General features: G+C 36.9%; 1 protein-coding gene across 3 annotated transcripts in view; it reads left to right on the top strand.

Moving 5' to 3' along the window:
• Nucleotides 1–19,493, top strand: part of SLC38A4 (solute carrier family 38 member 4) — a 64,317-nt gene extending 44,824 nt beyond the window's left edge. For all 3 annotated transcript variants that reach the window (XM_079139585.1, XM_079139584.1, XM_079139583.1), the window contains exons 7-16: nucleotides 1,353–1,434; nucleotides 1,525–1,607; nucleotides 1,718–1,776; nucleotides 2,948–3,223; nucleotides 3,355–3,434; nucleotides 4,676–4,776; nucleotides 6,487–6,611; nucleotides 13,618–13,762; nucleotides 14,624–14,721; nucleotides 17,212–19,493. In XM_079139585.1, coding sequence (XP_078995711.1) covers nucleotides 1,353–1,434; nucleotides 1,525–1,607; nucleotides 1,718–1,776; nucleotides 2,948–3,223; nucleotides 3,355–3,434; nucleotides 4,676–4,776; nucleotides 6,487–6,611; nucleotides 13,618–13,762; nucleotides 14,624–14,721; nucleotides 17,212–17,313 — 1,151 coding nt within the window. In that variant the 3' untranslated portion in view covers nucleotides 17,314–19,493. The remainder of the gene's footprint in view (nucleotides 1–1,352; nucleotides 1,435–1,524; nucleotides 1,608–1,717; nucleotides 1,777–2,947; nucleotides 3,224–3,354; nucleotides 3,435–4,675; nucleotides 4,777–6,486; nucleotides 6,612–13,617; nucleotides 13,763–14,623; nucleotides 14,722–17,211) is intronic.
• The last annotated feature ends 1,275 nt before the right edge of the window (nucleotides 19,494–20,768 follow it).

Genomic DNA, 20,768 nt, shown 5'->3' with positions numbered 1-20,768 from the left:
TTGTCACAAAGCTATGCTATGTATATGTATACACACTCATTTTCCCAGGGAGAGGATTTATAGATTTTATCAGATTTTCAGAATAGTACATGATCATTCATATATTACTTACCAAGATTCTCATGAAGTTTTGCCACTTTGTTTAATTTCTTATTTGGCCATAGGGAGACTAGAATATGGAGTAGAAAAGAAAACCCAAAGAAACATAATTGGCAAAGAAAGGGAGAAGCTGTCATTTTTGTATTCTTTTTTCTAAGTACATTCTAGTCATATATAGTAGTGGGGTTCATTTTGGCATATTCATAAAAGCACATTAGATGATTTGCTTCATTTCAATCTGTACTATTTCCCCTTTCCCTCCCCTGATCACCTTTTTCTATTCTATTACTTTCTTTGGTATATTCAGTGTTTTTAATTGGTGCATTATAGTTTTACATAAAAGTGGAATTCATGTGTGAACAAAGCATAACTTGGTCAATTTCATTCCTCAGTTCCCTTTCCCATCCCTCCTTCATATCACTGGATACATTCCTCTACTCCAGTTCTTCCTTCTATTACCATGAGGTCTGCTTTTTTTATTTCCTTATTTCTCTCTAGCTTCTGAATATGAGAAAAAAATATTTGACCCTTGACTTTCTGAGCCTGGCTTATTCCACTCAGCATGATGTTCTCCACTTCCATCCATTTACCATCAAATGCCACACAATTTCATTCTTCATGACTGAGCAAAACTCTGTTGTGTATACATACCATATTTTCTTTATCCATTTGTCTGTTGATGAGCACCTAGACTGGTTTCATAACTTAGCTATTATATTCTTTTATCAATCCACAAAGACTCCAGTTCCAACAACCAGTGGTCTGAGACTGTGTGTCCCTCCGGGAGATCACAGAGGATCAGAGCATGTCCTTACCTGGGGAAGGCCAGAGGGATGTAGAGTCTATTTAACTCTCCCCTACAATTACACCCTCAGTCTTTTGGCCTGTGGCTTTTGTTGTCAGACTATGACTTATAGACACATTAAGGAACACTCAATACCATGATGATTTATAACTAATGAGGGCAAAACTTCGAAGCTGAAGATTCCCTGAAAACTTGGGAATGGAATCTAACAGAATTGACACTGACTCCATTAGCAGCAGTTCACATGTAAGAGCTACAGGGCCAAGTGTCTAATTTTAAAAAGAACTTGGAAGCATTGCAGAATACACGGTGGCTTCTCTTTCTGTTTGGAGGATTAGATGATCATCTTGCCAAGAAGAATGAATGTTCCAAATGTCATGACTCCTTAAAACTTGCATGTGACTATAGTGCTATGCACACCACTAAGCTGTCACATTTTCCATTTTAGCAATGTCAAGCTACCTCTTTATCATTAAATATGAACTACCTGAAGTAATCAGAGCATTCTTGGGACTTGAAGAAAATACTGGGTATGTCTTATGTTCTCTCTATAACATTGAGTCACTCATTCTACTTCATCTTTTCTGATCCTAATATCCTCATCTCTTTTTCTTTCCTAGGGAATGGTACCTCAATGGCAACTACCTCGTCATATTTGTGTCTGTGGGAATTATTCTCCCACTTTCTCTCCTTAAAAATTTAGGTAAAGCCATTTCCTAATTGAAACTATTTTTACTTTTATATCATATTCTAATAGGTAAACTGTTTGTAGATGCCATATTTACCTTCCAAAATATTTCTGCTGACTCCTAGGTTATCTTGGTTATACCAGTGGATTTTCTCTTACCTGCATGGTGTTTTTTGTCAGTGTGGTAAGTGACTTGTGGTCCCAATCCTTGTAGCTTGGGAATCACAAAATGGTTTTAGTGACTAAATCAGTGTCCCCATATTTTGTCAAGCACTTCATTAGTTAGAAATAGTTCTTGCATCACAAGCAGTTTTATTGTATTCTAATTTGGAAAAAGAAAAGGGTAGTCACAAGTTTAAAAATAGCTGAGTTAGAATGTCAAGGCCACTGCTAATGGTATGTTCTAGGCACACCAGGTGAATATTTGGATAAGGTAACATGACATTTATCCAAAATTCGGAAAGGTGGAGAAAAAAGTGAAGAGGCCCAGAGGAGACATGAATAAATGTTACCACATCCACATTATATGGATATGGTATCCAGTTATTTTCTTTTCCACAATTATACCCAGACAGAGAGGGCAACCACCGTGGGATTAAAAATGAAGCTCTTCCCACTATCTTAAGAAATTGCTTGCATTATCATGGATGCAAAATGTATAAAGCATTTCCCCAAAGAAACAAAGAAGGAAGTAATTGTTGATGACCCATGTCATTATTACTTTTTTTTTTTTTTTTTCTTTTGAGGTACTGGGGATCGAACTCAGGGCCTTGTGCTTCTGAGGCAAGCACTCTACCAGCTGAGCTATCTCCCCAGCCCCTGTCATTATTAGTTTGAAGAATTGAAAGATATGAACCATAGCAAGGAAATGATCATCTTTGTCATGAAAGGACATGAAAAGCAAGAGATAAACTCACGGAAAATAAGGTCCCCTGGACTCAAGGGGGCAGTGCTGCTAACCACAGTTCCTGCCCTTTCCTTAGGACAGCGGCTCAAGGGAGTCTCCATCCTTGGTTCATTAATTTAAAAGGAATCCTCAGTTGAGTTCCCTCACCCACACCCTATCACCCTATGAGCCACATATACGGATATTTTATTTCGTGTGTTTCCTCAAAAGCTTGACTCACCCTTCCTTCCTTCCTTCCTTCCTTCCTTCCTTCCTTCCTTCCTCCCTCCCTCCCTCCCTTTCTTCCTTTCTTCCTTCCTTCCTTCTTCCCTCCCTCCCTCCCTCCCTCCCTTTCTTCCTTTCTTCCTTCCTTCCTTCTTCCCTCCCTCCCTCCCTTCCTTCCTCCCTCCCTCCCTTCCTTCCTTCCTTCCTTCCTTTCTTCCTTTCTTCCTTTCATAACTGGATCTAGGTGATTTATAAGAAATTTCAAATACCTTGCCCTCTGCCTGTTTTGGATCACAATGTTGGAAATCTGACATTCAACAACACACTTCCGATGCACGTGATCACGTTACCCAACAACTCTGACGATACCGGTGTGAACTTCATGATGGATTACACCCACCGCAATCCTACAGGGCTGGAGGAGAACCACGCCAAGGGCTCTCTTCACAGCAGTGGAGTGGAGTATGAAGCCCGCAGTGATGACCAATGTCAACCCAAATACTTCGTATTCAACTCCCGGGTAAATGAGAAACCCAGGATCTAATAAGCCCAGTAATGCAGTCTCTGAGTTTTTATTTCGTGAACTGAGATGGTCTGGGATTGCCATCTGTGTTAGAATGCTAAACATGTGGTGTTGTCTTTGTTTTGCAGACGGCCTATGCAATTCCTATCCTAGCATTTGCTTTTGTATGCCACCCTGAGGTCCTTCCCATCTACAGTGAACTTAAAGAGTAAGGCAACCACAATTTTAGCTCTTAATTTGCTTTTAAAATGTGCTCATATGTTCAAAGGTGCTTTACGAGAAGCATGGTTTGTAGCTTTCTCTTCAGAGTCAGTGCTATAGCCATTCATAGCAAAAGCATTCATACATGCTTTTACTAGCAAGTATGAGTCAGTCCACATACTTCATCGCCTTATCTTCTTCTTGTCTCCTCTCCCTCAACCGTAATGATTCAGGGATTCAGGGCTGGTCGAGGAGGAGCCAATGGGTTTAATGATTTTGTCAGGTGTAGGAAATTTAAATAGGAATTATGGTGGAAAGCAGTGATATCACTTGAATTGGAAATGACAATACCCGTGAAAACCAAAACTTATGATTAGGGTAGCCTTAATAAGCCACTGATGTCACTTGTGTTGAGTTCCTAACCTTTGTCTAAAACAAAAGAAATGTGCCATAATGTGGCCTGCATTGTCTTTATCTGACTTTAAAATCTTGTTTTGTTCAGCTGATGGTCTATGATTCACTCATGCTCTATTCCCTTTGAAATTGTTAGCATCTATGTGGGGACCAAGTGAATATGAGCCCACTATAGCAGCTTTCCTCTTTACTTTTAAGTTAGGTTATCACACAGTGATTCTCAACTTTTTTATCACAAACAATAGCATTACTTTTCCCCATAATTCTGATTAACCGCAAAACAAATTTTTGGAACACCTTCAATTTTTTGATGTCTTTGATTTACTTTGAAAACCACATATAGCACATACTCCAGAAGCCTGGCAAGTGACTAGGCAGGTGGGTGCCCTCTGGAATGGTTTCTAGAAGTGGTTCAGATAATGGTATTAAGCTTTGTCATAGTCTGAACTCTTGGCAATAGCACTTTCTGATTCTAGTAGGGTTTTTTTTCCTCATTAAACTCATCTCATCATGAAATGCAAACCTTTCTACATGAGGAGCTGGTTTGATCCTTATGTTAATTACATTCTTAATTATTTAGTAGATAAGTTTACTTATTGATAGACTGTTCCTCTTCTAGGGAAATGGTTGTTTCTAAAACTAAAGAAGCAATGTTTAAGAAAAAAAGGAAACAAATCATCCTTAGCTCTTTGACAAATTTAAATCAGCTATAAGTTTATGTACTAGAAATGTGGCTTCATAATGAGCAACAAACATAATTCTCTTTTTAATTTTAATTTTAAAAAGTGATTTTTTCATAAGTTTAAAAAATGAAACTCAATTTTTTTTTTTAAGTCGGTCCCGGAGGAAGATGCAAACAGTGTCAAATATATCCATCACGGGAATGCTGGTCATGTACCTGCTTGCTGCCCTCTTCGGCTACCTAACCTTTTATGGTAGGTCACTCTGTCAAAGGCATTTGTTGTGCAAATCCTGGTTAAACTGATATTTCACCTGGATAGGTGTAATGCTTTTAATTACCTCTATAAGCAGCCTGATGAATAGATGACACATACTCAATTAACTCAATTTTAGCTTTGTTACTTGACCTACAGAAATGCGCCCTGGACCAGTCTGGCTAACAGATTATAACAGTTTGTGAATTCATGTGTATTTTATTTTTAAAACCCTTCAGATTAAATCATTTCCCTTCAGATATAGATTGTATTTCTTTGCTAGACTTCCTGGTCCATCTCAGGTTCGAAGCAATGAGAAAGAATCCATTGCATGTGATAAAGTTCTTTTGATGGAATACCTAACTGCCAGGCAAATGACAGAAAAATTATAAATTCTCAAGTTTGAACTTGTTTCTTATTTTTTCATTGCATCAAATCTGAGAGCTTGGAGCATTAGGAATTATTTCTAGTTTATGTTATTCTATTCTGTTATAGTGAGTGGTTTCCTAAGGAAGATAAGGATATAGCAGAATTTCCTTCAATCTGGGAATGTTCTTAAAAAAAAAAAAAAAAAAAAAAAAAAATGTCTATGGCCATCATAGATTATGACACATTTTCTCCTTGACATCTTACTAACAGACAAAACGAGTAGAATTGTTATATTCCTTCAATGAAGTGTGGCCCAATAGAGAAATTACATGGAAGCAAATAGACCTATAGCTATATTCTCACTAGTATGACGAACACTAGTCAGTGTCAATGCTGGATCTAACCTTTTGAAATTTTTTTTTTCCCTGACTGAGTTGGTAAATTAAATTGACTTTATGACAAGTTTGGGAGGAGATGACTCAGAAATAGGCTGCTATTTGCTTAGTTTTGTTTTCTATTTGACTATTAATCAAGCACTCACTTTAGATTGGGCATTAACTTACTATTGGCTATAAGTCAATGAAAGTCAGTGCCAATACCATTGGAAGCATATTTACCCCTTTGTGTCTGATTTTGAGAGAGATAGTGGGAAAATCAAGCTACATCTATTTCCATAAATATCTCTTGGCCGTTTGTGTCTGGGATGCTGGGTGAACGAGTTTTCAAGGTGGGTATCATGTTAATCTTAGAGCATTCACTGGAAGACCCTATAAAAATCATACTAATTCTTTCTTACGTGTTGCTCTAATGAGTTTCTTAAGACAAACACAAACTTGAAAAAGTCCAAGAGTATATGTGTCAGTGTCATGATGGAGTTGTAACTGTTGAAATTGAAAAAGTGTTAGAGGTTATTAGTTCTAGAATTTCCAAAATAGGCTTAGAGGAACTGTGTCGGGTGACTGTACAGAGGGGGTGTGTGGGTAAGATGGAAGGGACAATTTGGTGCGGTCTGGACCTTTTATCCCTTTCAACAAGAGTACCTCAGCTGGTTTGTGATGGTTCTATTTTGCAGAGATAGATTTATTATGATGCAAATCAATTTAAGAAGTAGAGCAATTTTCTATTAGCTCATGCAGCTTTTTAAGCTTCACAGTTCCTTTGTTTATTTGAACAAAAGTCTCATAGCTAATAAGCTCAAAGATAAGATACGAATGTGGGCATCTGGATTCCCAGACCTGAGTCTTTTCCATTGTTCCAGGTTCCCTGCATGAAACGTTACTCAAGGGAGTACCCAGTCATAATTTGATAACACCCAGTAAACTCATTCTCTTCTTCTTGTAGGAGAAGTTGAAGATGAGTTACTTCATGCCTACAGCAAGGTGTACACATTTGACACCCCTCTTCTCATGGTACGCCTAGCGGTCCTGGTGGCAGTGACACTAACTGTGCCAATTGTCCTGTTCCCAGTAAGTACAGAAAGCTCCAGTGAAAGAGCCCTGTTTAATCCGTAGATTAGTACTATGTTCTGATTTGATGCAGATTTAATTATAATGTGAGTTTGCAATTGTGATGCCCAAGGACACTATGATTTTCACAGTATTTTGGAGTCACTTAAAGTTGATCATTTTATATGTATACATAGCAAGTATTTTTTTTAACAACAACCATTTATTACTAGTCCATCATTATATCAAGATTTTTTTTTCATTTTTTTTATTAAAAATCATAAATTTACATAGGGTAATGTTGATTCATTCTGTTATTTATTCCCTTCCCCCCACCCCTCCCACCTCTCTTTTCCCTCTATACAGTCCTTCCTTCCTCCATTCTTACCACCCTCCTTATCCCTAACCCTAAACCTAACCCTAACCCTAACGCTAACCCCTCCTACCCCCCATTATATGTCCTCATCCGCTTATCAGCGAGATCATCTGTCCTTTAGTTTTTTGAGATTGGCTTATCTCACTTAGCATGATATTCTCCAATTTCATGCATTTGCCTGCAAATGCCATAATTTTATCATTCTTCATGGTGGAGTAATATTCCATTGTATATATATGCCAGTTTCTTTATCCATTCATCAACTGAAGGACATCTAGGTTGGTTCCACAATCTGGCTATAGTGAATTGAGCAGCTATGAACATTGATGTGGCTGTATCCCTGTAGTATGCTGATTTTAAGTCCTTTGGGTATAGGCCAAGGAGTGGGATGGCTGGGTCAAATGGTGGTTCCATTCCAAGCTTTCTGAGGAATCTCCATACTGCTTTCCAGAGTGGCTGCACTAATTTGCAACCCCACCAGCAATGTATGAGTGTACCTTTTTCCCCGCATCCTCTCCAACACCTTTTGTTGCTTGTGTTCTTGATAATCGCCATTCTAATTGGGGTGAGATGAAATCTTAGGGTAGTTTTGATTTGCATTTCTCTTATTACTAGAGATGTTGAACATATTTTCATATATCTGTTGATTGCTTGTACATCTTCTTCTGTGAAGTGTCTGTTCATTTCCTTAGCCCATTTGTTGATTGGATTATTTGTATTCTTGGTGTAGAGTTTTTTTGAGTTCTTCATAGATTCTGGAAATTAGCGCTCTATCTGAAGTATGAGTGGCAAAGATATTCTCCCACTCTGTAGGCTCTCTCTTCACATTACTGATAGTTTCCTTTGCTGAGAGAAAGCTTTTTAGTTTGAATCTATCCCGGTTGTTGATTCTTGCTTTTATTTCTTGTGCTATGGGAGTCCTGTTAAGGAAGTCTGATCCTAAACCAACAAGTTGAAGGTTTGGACCTACTTTTTCTTCTATAAGATGCAGGGTCTCTGGTCTGATTCTGAGGTCCTTGATCCATTTTGGTTGAGTTTTGTGCAGGGTGATAGATAGGGGTTTAATTTCATTCTGTTGCACATGGTTTTCCAGTTTTCCCAGCACCATTTGTTGAAGAGGCTATCTTTTCTCCATTGCATATTTTTGGCACCTTTGTCTAGTATGAGAAAATTGTATTTATTTGGGTTTGTGTCCATGTCCTCTATTCTGTACCATTGATCTACCTGTCTATTTTGGTACCAATACCATTCCGTTTTTGTTACTATTGCTTTGTAATAGAGTTGAAGATCTGGTATTGCGATACCCCCTGCTTCACTCTTTCTACTGAGGATTGCTTTAGCTATTCTGGGTTTCTTATTCTTCCAGATGAATTTCATAATTGCATAGCAAGCATTTTTAAGGAGTATTTTTTTAAGTGTAGGGGGAAAAATCATAAATTTACTTTTAAATTCAAATTCAGAAAGCAGAGCTTGAGCTGCTGTCGTGTGGATTAGTAAAAATGAGCAGGAGTTCGTACAACTTCTGAAACTTGAAAGCAAAGACCACTTTAACTTTCTGATTATATTGTATTTTCACCACAGTTTCAAAGGTGTTTCATTTTTTTCCAGTTTCTTGTGCTGCAATAATATCCAAAAATTGTCTTATTTAATCCAATGATTTGAAAACCAGTGAGAAGGGGATTCATGTTAAGTAAATTACATACTAGAACAGAAATTCTTAAAATATAGTTCTGTTATCCATCATGTATCTCTTCCACCACCTCCCCCACCAAAACTGACACATGCCTCCTGGCAGACTTGAACTGGGATCATCCCTCCTCAGCATTTGCCATTGGCGTCAGTCTGTTCTGGGATGACAGAGGAAGGCTGGCTGTAGGATTTGGGCTGTGTGAGTTAAAACCACCACATATGGATAAACACAGGTCTTCACCCGCCTGCCAGTTCTTCTCCTTTCATAAACGCTGAATTTCCTCATTCATTTTAGGGGTGAAAAAATAAAGTGACACAGTAGCTAGCACTATTATGTACAGAATGTTCCATAGAGGGCCCGGTGTAGGAGGACTACTTATATAATGACACTGTGGTCGTTTTTTAAATGCAGCTTGTGTGCTGAAATATATTTTGGCGCATTCCTTTTCCATGAGCACATGAAATCAGATCCTTATTACTATGGTGGCTAATAATTTACTCTTAAATAATGTCTTGCCTGTCATACATCTGAAAGTATTTCAAATGACACACACATAGCTTTAGCCTAAAATCATCTACAGCTTGCATACAAAGCAAAAGACAGCTGTAAACCAAAAGGTGTACTACAGGATAAAATTTCCAAGCAAGCAGTTTTAATAAGAAAAGAATATTTGGATTCCTTCTTTTTGTGGGTCAAGATATCACTGAATTTTGGAGGAGGCACTCACAGAATTGCTGAATCAAAGCATTTGGTGAAGGGACTCTGTTATGTACTTCTGTGTTTCTTTATTCATAAGCCCTAAACAGTGTTTTCATGCAGGGTTCTTCAGAGATGGATGGATGTGGCCATGGTCACACAGCTAGTATATAGAGCTTATTGCATAATACCACCGATGGCTGCTACCATTGGAATGTGAAGTAAAGTCAGTCTGTTTATTTGTACCCATGATTGAACACGGGCACTTAACAACTGAGCCACATCCCAGCCCCTTTATGTTTTATTTTGAGATGGGGTCTCACTAAGTTGCTTAGGGTCTTGCTAAGTTGCTGAGCCTAGCTTTGAACTTGCAATCCTCCTGCTGCAGCCTCCCGAGCTGCTGGGTTTACAGGCATGTGCCACTGTGCCATACCAGCCTTCCATTTATTGATGAGCATTTCACCTCAACATCAAAAAGCCTCATCGTCCCTATGTGTGAGAGAAGGCACTGAAATGCATCTGATCATGAGGAACAGTAATAGTTTGTAAACATAAAAAGCCATTAGAACCAAAAGTGAAAATTTTTCATGAGAACCAAAATTGAGAAGAGTAACTAATTGCTATCTGTCATTGTGCATTTTCACTTAGCATTAACATTAGGAACATTTTAACTTCGGAAACATTTTGCACAGTGTTACAGTGAAATGAAATGCATAAGTGCCCCCTTCCCCACGGGCTTACCAGTCTGTGGAGGTTGGGTATATGAATGGTGACTGGAAGGGAGGATAGGCCCAGTAATGTGTGCTAAGAAACAATGGCTTTTAAAAATTACCTTGCATTTTCTTGAAATGTATAAACTGCTTTTTCTAGTAAAAAGCATAGGCTATTTTCCTTGTTGATGTACCATGAATTCAGTTTGGGTGAGGATCTGAGTTAAATGAATCAAATCTCTATGCATGAGATGGATTCATCCAAAGATGTGCTGGTGACAGATAAGTGAGTCCAACCTCTTTGTCCCAATCAAGTCCTACAAGACTAAACACAAAGACATTTTTGCCTAAGTGATAGAAGTTGTTAAGTGTTGTTTTTGCTTATTTGCTTTCTTGTAATTTAGAACCAAGATTTTCAGTGTGTCAAATGCTGAGCCACAGCATGGTTCTCCTGAATGGTTTCTCTGCATTAGGAAACCCTTGACCACTAAGAATTTACTTGCCTTAGTGTTTCCCATGTAAAGATAATAAAACAAATAAACCTAGTCTGGATTAAAATGTATTAGTGTTAGCTATTATTTCGTATTCCCCTTCTTTCAACAAATGATAACTGGGAGCTCTCTTTCTTGGGAGCTCAAGAAGATAGAATAAGGGTTTGTTCACTTGTTTTCCTTTTACTACATTTATTATCTTCTTTTCTCCAATTAGATTAGTATTTTTTCTTCTTTATGTAAGGCACATAGTTACTGCATGTCAGTGCATGCATAAATGAAGTGAATTAGGTTAGTGTTTTCACTCACAGCCCCAGGTTTATTTCCTTAAAATATATATTATATTAAAGGGCCTATTACATTTTCAGCTTGTGCTTCCCTTTATGCAGTAAAGTTCATATCTCACCTTGAAAAACAGAAAACCACATATTCTCTATAGTTTATCATGAACACACAGACCCAGATTCTACCTACTCTACTTTTAAAAAGTGATCACATCTCAGATTCTCTAGCTACTTCTATTTCATCTTCTCATAGTAAAATTATTCTTTTCACTTGTGTTGCCTTCGAATCTCCCATTTTGAAGCCTGCATAGATATAGGCATAGAAATATGGCAGATGTTGCCATGAACCACAGTAGAGTAGGTATTTCCAAAACTCTTGCCCTAAGCAATCATGTAAAGTGAAAGAGTCTAAACCATGGAAGGATTAATTATGTATTAGAGTTCCCTTTCTACTCTCCCTCTGGCTTTCTGACCTTCACATTGGGTCCACTTCTCAGAACACGACACCTCCTAACAGGCTGTACTCAGCGCGCTCTCTCTCTCTCTCTCTCTGGAAATAACTGATGTTTTGATGTTTTCTCTAAAGCTACACAAAACTTTTCTGGAATCACTCTGGGTCAGAGGTCCTGGCTGTTGCTGGGAACTTCCTCCACCCACAGCACCTGGCCCACATTTCCAGATTCTTATCAGTTTATGTCAGAAGAGATAAGGGCATGTAGATACATAGAAGAGCAGACAAGCCTTTGTGGGTAATAAGTCAGAGTTACCTCTGTCTTGACATGAGTGAACAAAGGTGCTGAGGCCCTTTAGTCCCAGATTCACCCAGGGCAGCATGGTGACATGATGAATGTTCTGTTCTTGTTCTTGTTCTCTTCAGCCTACCTCACTCTTTGCTCTATTGCCCTCTTCAGGAATGTGTTGGCAACTCCATATTCCTTTGGTTCTATCAGGGATTTTCTTCATCCTTACTCCTAGGATGACAAAGCTTTCAACCTTTACTCCAACCATTCTACCTAGTATTCCTGTAAATTTTCTGTCCTTTATCATCTATCTTTTCTGTAGAACTGCACAGAACCTAACATCATCAAGCTAAATCTTAATCTTTTGGAAGCCATGAGACCTCAGGACACGGCATTTACACTCAGAGGCCCTATACCTATATAGAATTGTCTCTCACTCAGCTTACTGAATTGAATGCACCATTGTAACAAAGCACATAAGAGTGACATCTGCCTGAAAACCGAACCTGTCTTTGATTTGTTTATAAGTGTAGCACTGACAGACAAGTCCCTAAGCACAATGTATGTATCACAGAAAACTTATTTTAAGCCTGCTAATTAGATCACTTTGGACAATACTGAAGAAGCACTAATTGTAAGACATAATGTTTCTACATTACAGGCTGCTTGGGGAAAATGACATCAAACCATTCCTTTCCTCGGTATCCTTTTGAAAATGAGTTTCATAATTTTCACTGATCTAATTTTTAAATTCTTTTCAAAGTAATTCTTAAACCATTTTTAGGGATTATCTGGTTTGCCCTTCTAGAAACGAAATTCCCTTTTCAACCTAAGCAGATGGCTTCAATTTTTTGGTGAAGAGGTATGAATGGAATGTCGCGTGAGAATCTGTGAGCAATGTAGCTTGCATTTTTGGTTGTTCATGCATGCTGCAAAATGTATCTCACATTTTCTCTCTTTTAAATAAGTTCCCGTATCAACACCCTAAAAAGACTTCAGAACTAAAATTTTAAAATGAAAATCAGTGCAGGCATTTCTAAAAAAGTGGAGTTCTAGTTTAACTGAAGTATTCACATATTGAAACGCCAGTAGAGTAATTCCACTAAGTCAAAGAAGTGTCTTCTAACAGATTCCAAACAAAAGCGGGTTTCAACTTTTGTTAAGCTGTACAAACAACACACTCCCTCCCTCTGCCCACAGGGATCTCTCCATCCACTCACACCACAGTAACTTGAGCCACCACCACCACTGGAACCTCTCTTGACCCTTTGCCCACTTATTTCAGCGGCTGAAATAAGGCTGAAATCTGTCAAGGACTCTGAAGGGAAAGAAAAGACTCCTACTGTCAATGTATTACAGCATTTACTGTGCGCCTGCTACATGCAAGACACTAAACTAGAAACTCTGAGGAACATTGAAATTATTAAATTCTATTCTTTGCCTTTTGTGGGCTTTATCATATACCGATGGGGAGGTGAGAGGGGAGAAAGAGAAAGGAGTAAGCACAAAAAGTACATTGTTTTAAATATCATATGGAAAACAATGCTAAATAAAAAGGAAAATTAAGGAAAGCCCAAGGTAGAAATTCCTTTCACATTTGTGTGAATCAATCCATTGCATGCCATTAGTGTTTAAACCAGTCTGATGAGATGCTCATCAACAAGGCTTTTTACTTCTCTGAATTGTATATTTTATCCATTATTTTATCTAAGATAATTTTTAACCAAAATTCTGAAAAGTAGGAAAGTGAGCATACAATACATGACCACAGAAAAATAACATTATCTCAGACACCAAAAATCAGCATGAAGTTGGCACATGAGTGTATTTAATGCCACTGATGGTTAAGATCATAAATTTTATGTTTTATATATTTAAACACAATGAAAATATTGGAAAAAAGCATCAAGATATTTTCTGGGAGAAATGGGAAAAAGAAATGAATGCAAAGTCATTCTTAAACCATTTTGAGAACACTGAAAATAATAGAAAAGGTCAAAAACAAAGAAGTGATCTTGCCATTGAACATTGTTCTTACAGATTCGCACATCGGTGACCACATTGTTATTTCCCAAAAGACCCTTCAGCTGGATAAGACACTTCCTGATTGCCGCCATGATTATTGCACTTAATAATGTTCTGGTCATCCTTGTACCAACTATAAAATACATCTTTGGATTCATAGGTAAGTTTCAGGAAGACTTTTAGTCAACCCAAATTTATACCTGTGAATGGTGGTCAGGCAACCAGTGCTGGGTGGTCAGGATTCCCAGTCAAGTCTCAGGCTCTCTGGATTCCCAGCAGCCCTGCCAGATTGCAGTGGCTGTGCTGATCACCCTCCCTCCCTCCAGTTACACTGGGAGCAATCTTAGAGATCACTTAGCCCAGTTGCCTTTTCTGACTGATAAGGAAACTGAGTCTCAAACCTTACCTGAGTCTCACGTACCTTAGGGTGGACCTAGGATTTGGAGGTGGGTCATATCTATGTCATCCCAAGAAAAGAGGAAGACAGATTTTATCAATAGAAGCTCTCTCAAACTTATAAGTATCAGTCAAGCATTAAGGATATCTTTGGAAAAAAAAGAAGGTTGATTTTTTTTTTACAGCATATTATTTCCATTACCTGCATGGTCCATTAATATATTTATTTTTTGTCCAACTGATTAAGGATTTACCCAGATTTTCAATACAACATAAAACTTTAAAAAGAATCAGGTATAGGTAATTTGAAAAGTAAGAGGTGGTTAGGAAGGGCATGTGATGAGTCAACTCCTTGTTATGTACTGACATTACTAAACCTTTGTAAATTCATATTATTTTGACCTTTTATTACTTATTATACATTATGTGTACTTATGCAATTATGATGTGAGGTACATTTTTATTTTCTTTATAGACATACCTTCTATGAATAAGCAACCAAGACGAACTTATGTGATTTAAGTGTGAACTTTTAGAGGAATAGGAATAGTTTTATTTATATTTTGTGTTTTGGGGGAGGATCTGCATTGCAAGACATTAACCTGCCCTGCATTTCCCTCCTCAGGGGCTTCTTCTGCCACTATGCTGATTTTCATCCTTCCAGCAGCTTTTTATCTTAGGCTCGTCAAGAAAGAACCTCTTAGGTCACCCCAAAAGATTGGGGTAAGTAAGGGCTTCCAGTTTTACCTACTATAAGTAGTTTTTCAACCAGAAAATACACATGGTACTGAAGAATGAAACCATGGCCAAGAACCCAAACACAAAGATGGGCTGGAACTTTCTGGTAGGAAGAAACAGGAACGATTTCTGGCACTTGAATGATCTAGGATTTCTCTCTTCGGGATAACAAATATTTTGTGTTATGTCCTCTCACATCAAATGCTCATGGAGTTTTTCCATAGGCCCGTGTGCTTAATGTGCACACCAGAGTCCAATGCCAAGCTGAGAATGCCCTGTTCACATGAAATTGTCAGGAAGGAAGTTGGCTCCCTACCATTGCATGGAATGATGCAAACATTTCGGAAATGTTAATTAGGTTTGCAAAGGCAAAGAGTTGCCTTGATTTCCCTCTTGATAGTTTTCTGCTGTTTCTTGGTTTGGACTGAGACCCAGAACAGAACTCTTTGTTTTTCAGTTAACTTATTTACATGCAAAATAGTATCTTATTAAACTAGGGAGTGCATATTTCTTTTCCATAATAGTACTACAGAAACATATACTAGAAATGATTTTTTTCTCAATAATTAAATATGATCAGTGACTGCTTAAGGTCTTATATTAAGGCTTGAAAAGCATGTTTCTTACTGAATTATTCTGAAATTTTGCCTTGGATTTTTTTACCTTTCTGATTGTTCAGAGAGCTCAGGACAGTTTGATATCAAAAACTCTTCCCACCATCTTACCCATGAATATTTACTCTATATAATCCATTTTGCCTAGATTTTTATAGCACTGTGACCTGGGCAAGTGATTTGCCCTGATGGTGGTCAATGTTTAGTTTGATCAGATGTAAAATGAGTAAAATTAATACCTAGACCCTTTCTAGTTAAAAAAAAAAAAAAAAGAAAAGGAAGAAAAAATAAGCTGCTGCTTTCTCATACATAGAATTGGGTTGATTTAAGGCTTCTAACATTAAGATTTGAAACATATACATGTATAACTAGTCATACATATACAAAGATACATATACATGCTTTTTGACTTTTTCAAGAAAAATGTAATATATGTTAGTCTTTCCTTTTTATTTGCATGCTTTATAAAATTAGAATTGTATCATACATGCTACTCCTTTATGATCAGCTCTTTTTCACCCAAAAGATTGTGAGCATTCTGTAGGTCCTTAGATTTTTTGTCACTTTAAAAAAAAAATTTATTGGTTTTAAATAGTTTTACATGACAGTAGAATGCACTTTGAGACATCATATATAATGGAGTATAATTTCTCATTCTCCTGGCTATACATGATGTAGAATACCTCCTGTCATATAGTTATTTATGTACATGGGGTAATAATGTCTGATGCATTCTACTCTCCTTCCTACCCCTATCCTCCCTCCCCTCCCTTCACTCCCCTCTATCTAAGCCAAAGTAAGTATTCTTCCCTAGCCATCACCCTCATTGTGAATTAGCATGCACATATCAGAGAAAACATTTGGCTTTTAGGTTTTGGGGATTGGCTTATTTTGCTTAGCATGATATTCTCCAGCTCCATCCATTTACCAGTAAATGCCATAATTTCATTCTTCTTTAAGTCTGAGTAATATTCCATTACGTGTGTGTGTGTGTACATGTATATATATGTGTGTATATATACACATGTTTTTTATCCATTCATCTGTTGAAGGGCACCTAGGTTGGTTCCATAGGTTAGTCTGTCACTTTTTAAAATTTTTTTATTAGAGCTTATAGTTATATACAGTAATTGGGTTCATCCAGAAAAAATTCATACATGCATGGAATTCAATTTCAGTTCATAATGTCACTTTTTTTCCTCCCCTTTTTCTCTCCCATCCTTCCTCCCCTCCCCCGTTCTCCTTCCTCTACTCTAATGTACTTCCTTACATTCCTCTATTTACTTATATTTGGTTGATTCTTTTTATTTATGCATAAAGGTAAAATTCCCTATGGCATATTTATATATGCACATAACATGGTTTTTAAAAATTCATTCCACATTGCTTCCTCTTACCCATCTCTCCACAATCTTCTCTTTGTCTTTATTATATCCTATTCTTTCCTCCCGCTTTCCTTTTTTTTCACTCTAGCTTTCTGCATATGAAAGAAAACATTCAACATTTGATTTTCTCAGTTTGGCTTATTTCACTTAGCATGGTATTCTCCATAGTCATCCATTTACTGGCATATGCCATAATTTTATCTTATTTTTTTTAAAATGAACACAAGATATTCCATCTTTGGATGTACCAAATCGATTAGCCATTACTCTGTTGTTGAAATTTTAGGTTATATCTCTGCACTCTCTTCCCCTTCTTTTCCCAACTAGGGTTCAAAATAGATTTGTTGGACATCTAAGTTATTAAGAATATTACAATTTAGTATGCAAATGGGATCTCACCTTATATCAATAGCTTATAGAAACAAACAGCTAAATATGGTTTCTCTGTTCCCTAACAAATTCTGTCTGAATTACAGGCTTTAATTTTTCTTGTGATCGGAATTATCTTCATGATTGGAAGCATGGCACTCATTATAATTGACTGGATTTATAATCCTCCAAATTCCAAACATCACTAACCCAAGAGAAAATACTTTCCCTTTTTCAATCAGAAGTGGTTGCAAGTTATGCTCCAAATCAAGACATTTGAGTTATCTTGATTGGAATGTTATTCATAGGAAATAACAGGAAGATTCGCAAGATGTTTGCTATTAACATCACCAGACACCTACAGAAAAGAAAATCATGGTTTCTATTGAGAATGGTTGTTGATGTGTTTAAAATCCATGGTGCACATTGCTACCCAGGTTTGACTAGAGCATTGTGAGATGATGAAGGTGTGTTTTTGCTGCTGTACAAGCAGATTAAGTGTGGTTGCATTTAATGGTCATGGGATAACACCTTTTCCTCTGAGCTGGCTCCCTACCCTCCATCCCCCAAAAGTAACAAATAGTTGTATTCTCAGAACATTAAATTAAAACTGCCCTGGTGGCAAACTATCACCACTTAATGCCTTCTCCCATCTTGCACCAAATACTCTGGGGCTGTTGGCTAACAGAGAGAAGCAAAAGACGCCTCCTGTGAAGTATATGAACTACCAGATACTAGCCAACAGCACTTGGTGTTGACACTAAAGAAATAGTTTGCCCATCCTATTTGTGACATTGAATTAGTGACTTCTTTTGATGGATTGTTAGGTAAATGTTAAAACATTTTATTAAACATAGAGAGGGGCTTTATTTAAACTTACAACAAAAAAATAATGCATACAGCTCAGCTGCTTGCTGCGGAAGTATCCGCTTTTAAATGTTATTCCTAGTGGTCTCCTCATACTTTTGTCCTTGAACAATGCTCTCCCTCTCGTCTTCCATTCTCATTTAGAATGTTTAGAAGACCACAGGTCATGTGGAGATACACTACCCAGTATTGTCTGATACATTTTTATTTGATAAACATTCAGTGCAGGAAACTGTAATTTGCTATGTTTATGTATATAATCTTATTCTATAGTCATCAGAATGTTAACATATGGTACATTTGATTCTTATTTTTTACATGTGTAGCTTTCTTTCTTCACTGTCAAAACATTTATATTATTGGGGTGGGAGCAGGGAATTAAGTTGGTGGGCTCAGAAATCCATTTGTATGTATCCATCTATTGGGGAATATTCTAAATTTGAAACCTAAGTTATATATAGTTCAGTAATGCTCTTCTTCAGTGTTTACAATAATATAATCATCTATAAGGAAATGGTTCCTTATTTGTGAGTAATTATCAGTGCTAAGGTTGTTTAATTTAGCATGGCTAAATAGGATTTGGTTCATTTTAGCTTATGGAGGTGTTTGCTGACATTCATGTATCATTTAATACAATGTTGAGTGATTGTTCATAGAAATAAAAGTGCTAACACTACAGAGAAATGCAAACTATCATTTCTTGCTCATTTCCAAACATACAGAATGGATTTAAAAGTTACTACTCACTGCCTAGATCTTCTGGAGTTCACTCTTCTTTGTCAAATCAGTAGCAAGAACATTTGTTGTATATTTTATATGTTGGTAAAGTCAAGTATGAAATATAAGTATCAATCAAGTATAACATACTAGATAATATTTCAATAGTGTTTTGAAGGTATACCCAAGAAAATAAATAGTTTTTTTATGTATTATTTTCTATAGGCATAATACTGTAAAACGGTGCACTTTGTTATGAAAATTGAGCATTACTAGAAACTATCATAACTTTTAAGTCACTATTATTTGGAAAAAATTTGCCAAATAGCATCTTTAAGATATATGTCCATTTTCATTTCTCTAGAGAAGGTATCAAAACAAAGTTGGAAAAGGTGTCTTCTGAATGTTAAAAACTGCTTAATCTGAACTTATTTAAATGTAAATATTAAAGATTAATCCAAAATAATGGAAAACTGTAAAATCTGTATATATTTTGAATGCTTTCCAGTCAAAATACTAACTTGAGATTATCAATTGTACAATTATATAAATATTCAAGAGCAGTCGTACAGTGCCAAATAATAAAGCACCATTTTCTTCTTGTGGTCATTTTCAGGATTAGGATTCACATACACTGCAGGGCAGACATACAGATGGTACCTTGTGCTGGTTAATTTAACCCCATTTGTAAACAGATGAAATTTTTATTTTCTTATTTCATTTATAAGATGGTTCAATGTATTGGGAGGCTTTTTTATTACAGGAAGTATATATTGGTATATAATAAATGAACTTTGCAAATGACTACGATGTGATTTTCTTTCTGTTTTTAAAGAAGGCTTGTGTATTACACATACATGAAACAAAATTTAAAATCTATTGCCTCTCTTATATTGGTATAGGATGCATTTTCATTATGCACAGGTACAAAAGCATGATTTCTCTATCCCCTGTACACACAAACACACAGATTCATTTACCTCACACAAACACACACACATCCTGTTTTATATTCCTATTGCTACTGTGACATGCTTTGTGGTAAAAAAGAATACAAATAATTTATTTTCTTACAGTGCTGCAGGTCAGAAGTCCCAAAATCAAGGTGTTGGTAGGACTGCCTTCCTTCTGGAATCTCTAAAGAAAATCTATTTCCTTGTCTTTTCCAACTTCAGGGAGCCACCTAACTTCCTTGGCTCGTAGCTTCTTCCTCCATCTTCAAAGCTAACAGTATAGCATCAAATCTCTCTCTCTCTCTCTCTCTCTCTCTCTCTTTCATCATGTTTTCTTCTCTGACTCTTTTGCCTCCCTCCTCTTTTAAGGGTTCTTGTGAATACATGGGGTTCACTAGGATAATACATAATAGTATTCCCTTGTAAGGATCCTAATCACATCTATAAAACCCCTTTACTCTGAAAGGTTACATACTCACAGAGTCCAAGGATGAAAACATGAACATCTTTGGGAAATCATTCTGTCTACTACGTGCCTACATACACCCCACATATCACAAGCACACACATATGCCCTATACCACATACACATATGTAGAATCACATGTACACATACCACTTGCACATGTATATTATCCCAGAGGCAATGGACCAAAGGAGGTTAAGGAGAAGGCCAAAGATCAAGATGCATTTTAGAAAGACTATCCTACCTGCTGAGGTGGAAAAGGAATGGGAAGGTGCTGAGATAGAAGGAAAAGAAAGACCATGGAAGACCGTAGGGCTTTCATGGGACATTGAGCACATTGAGAGCAACTATTCTCATTGATCCCTTCATTCTGTGTTAAACTAAAGACATGTTTTTGTTCAGGAGTTTCCAGAGACAGAGATTTCTCTACAATATTTTTTATTTGATGCATCTTTCTTTAAAATTTAGAGAGGAGGGGAGGGATAGAAGTACTAGGGACTGAATAGAGTAAATTATATTCAATGAATGTATGATATGTCAAAATGAACCCCACTTTTATGTATAACTAATGTACCAATAAAAACATTTAAAAAATTATTAGAGAATGATTTAACCGAAGGAAGGGATATAAACTAACTAATATAATAACGCACGGGATTCT

Source organism: Sciurus vulgaris (genome assembly GCF_902686455.1).
Source record: "Sciurus vulgaris genome assembly, chromosome: 5".
Taxonomy (NCBI): Eukaryota; Metazoa; Chordata; class Mammalia; order Rodentia; family Sciuridae; genus Sciurus; species Sciurus vulgaris.
The sequence above is the reverse complement of the archived record's forward strand: the minus strand, read 5'-3'. Positions and strand labels throughout refer to the sequence as shown.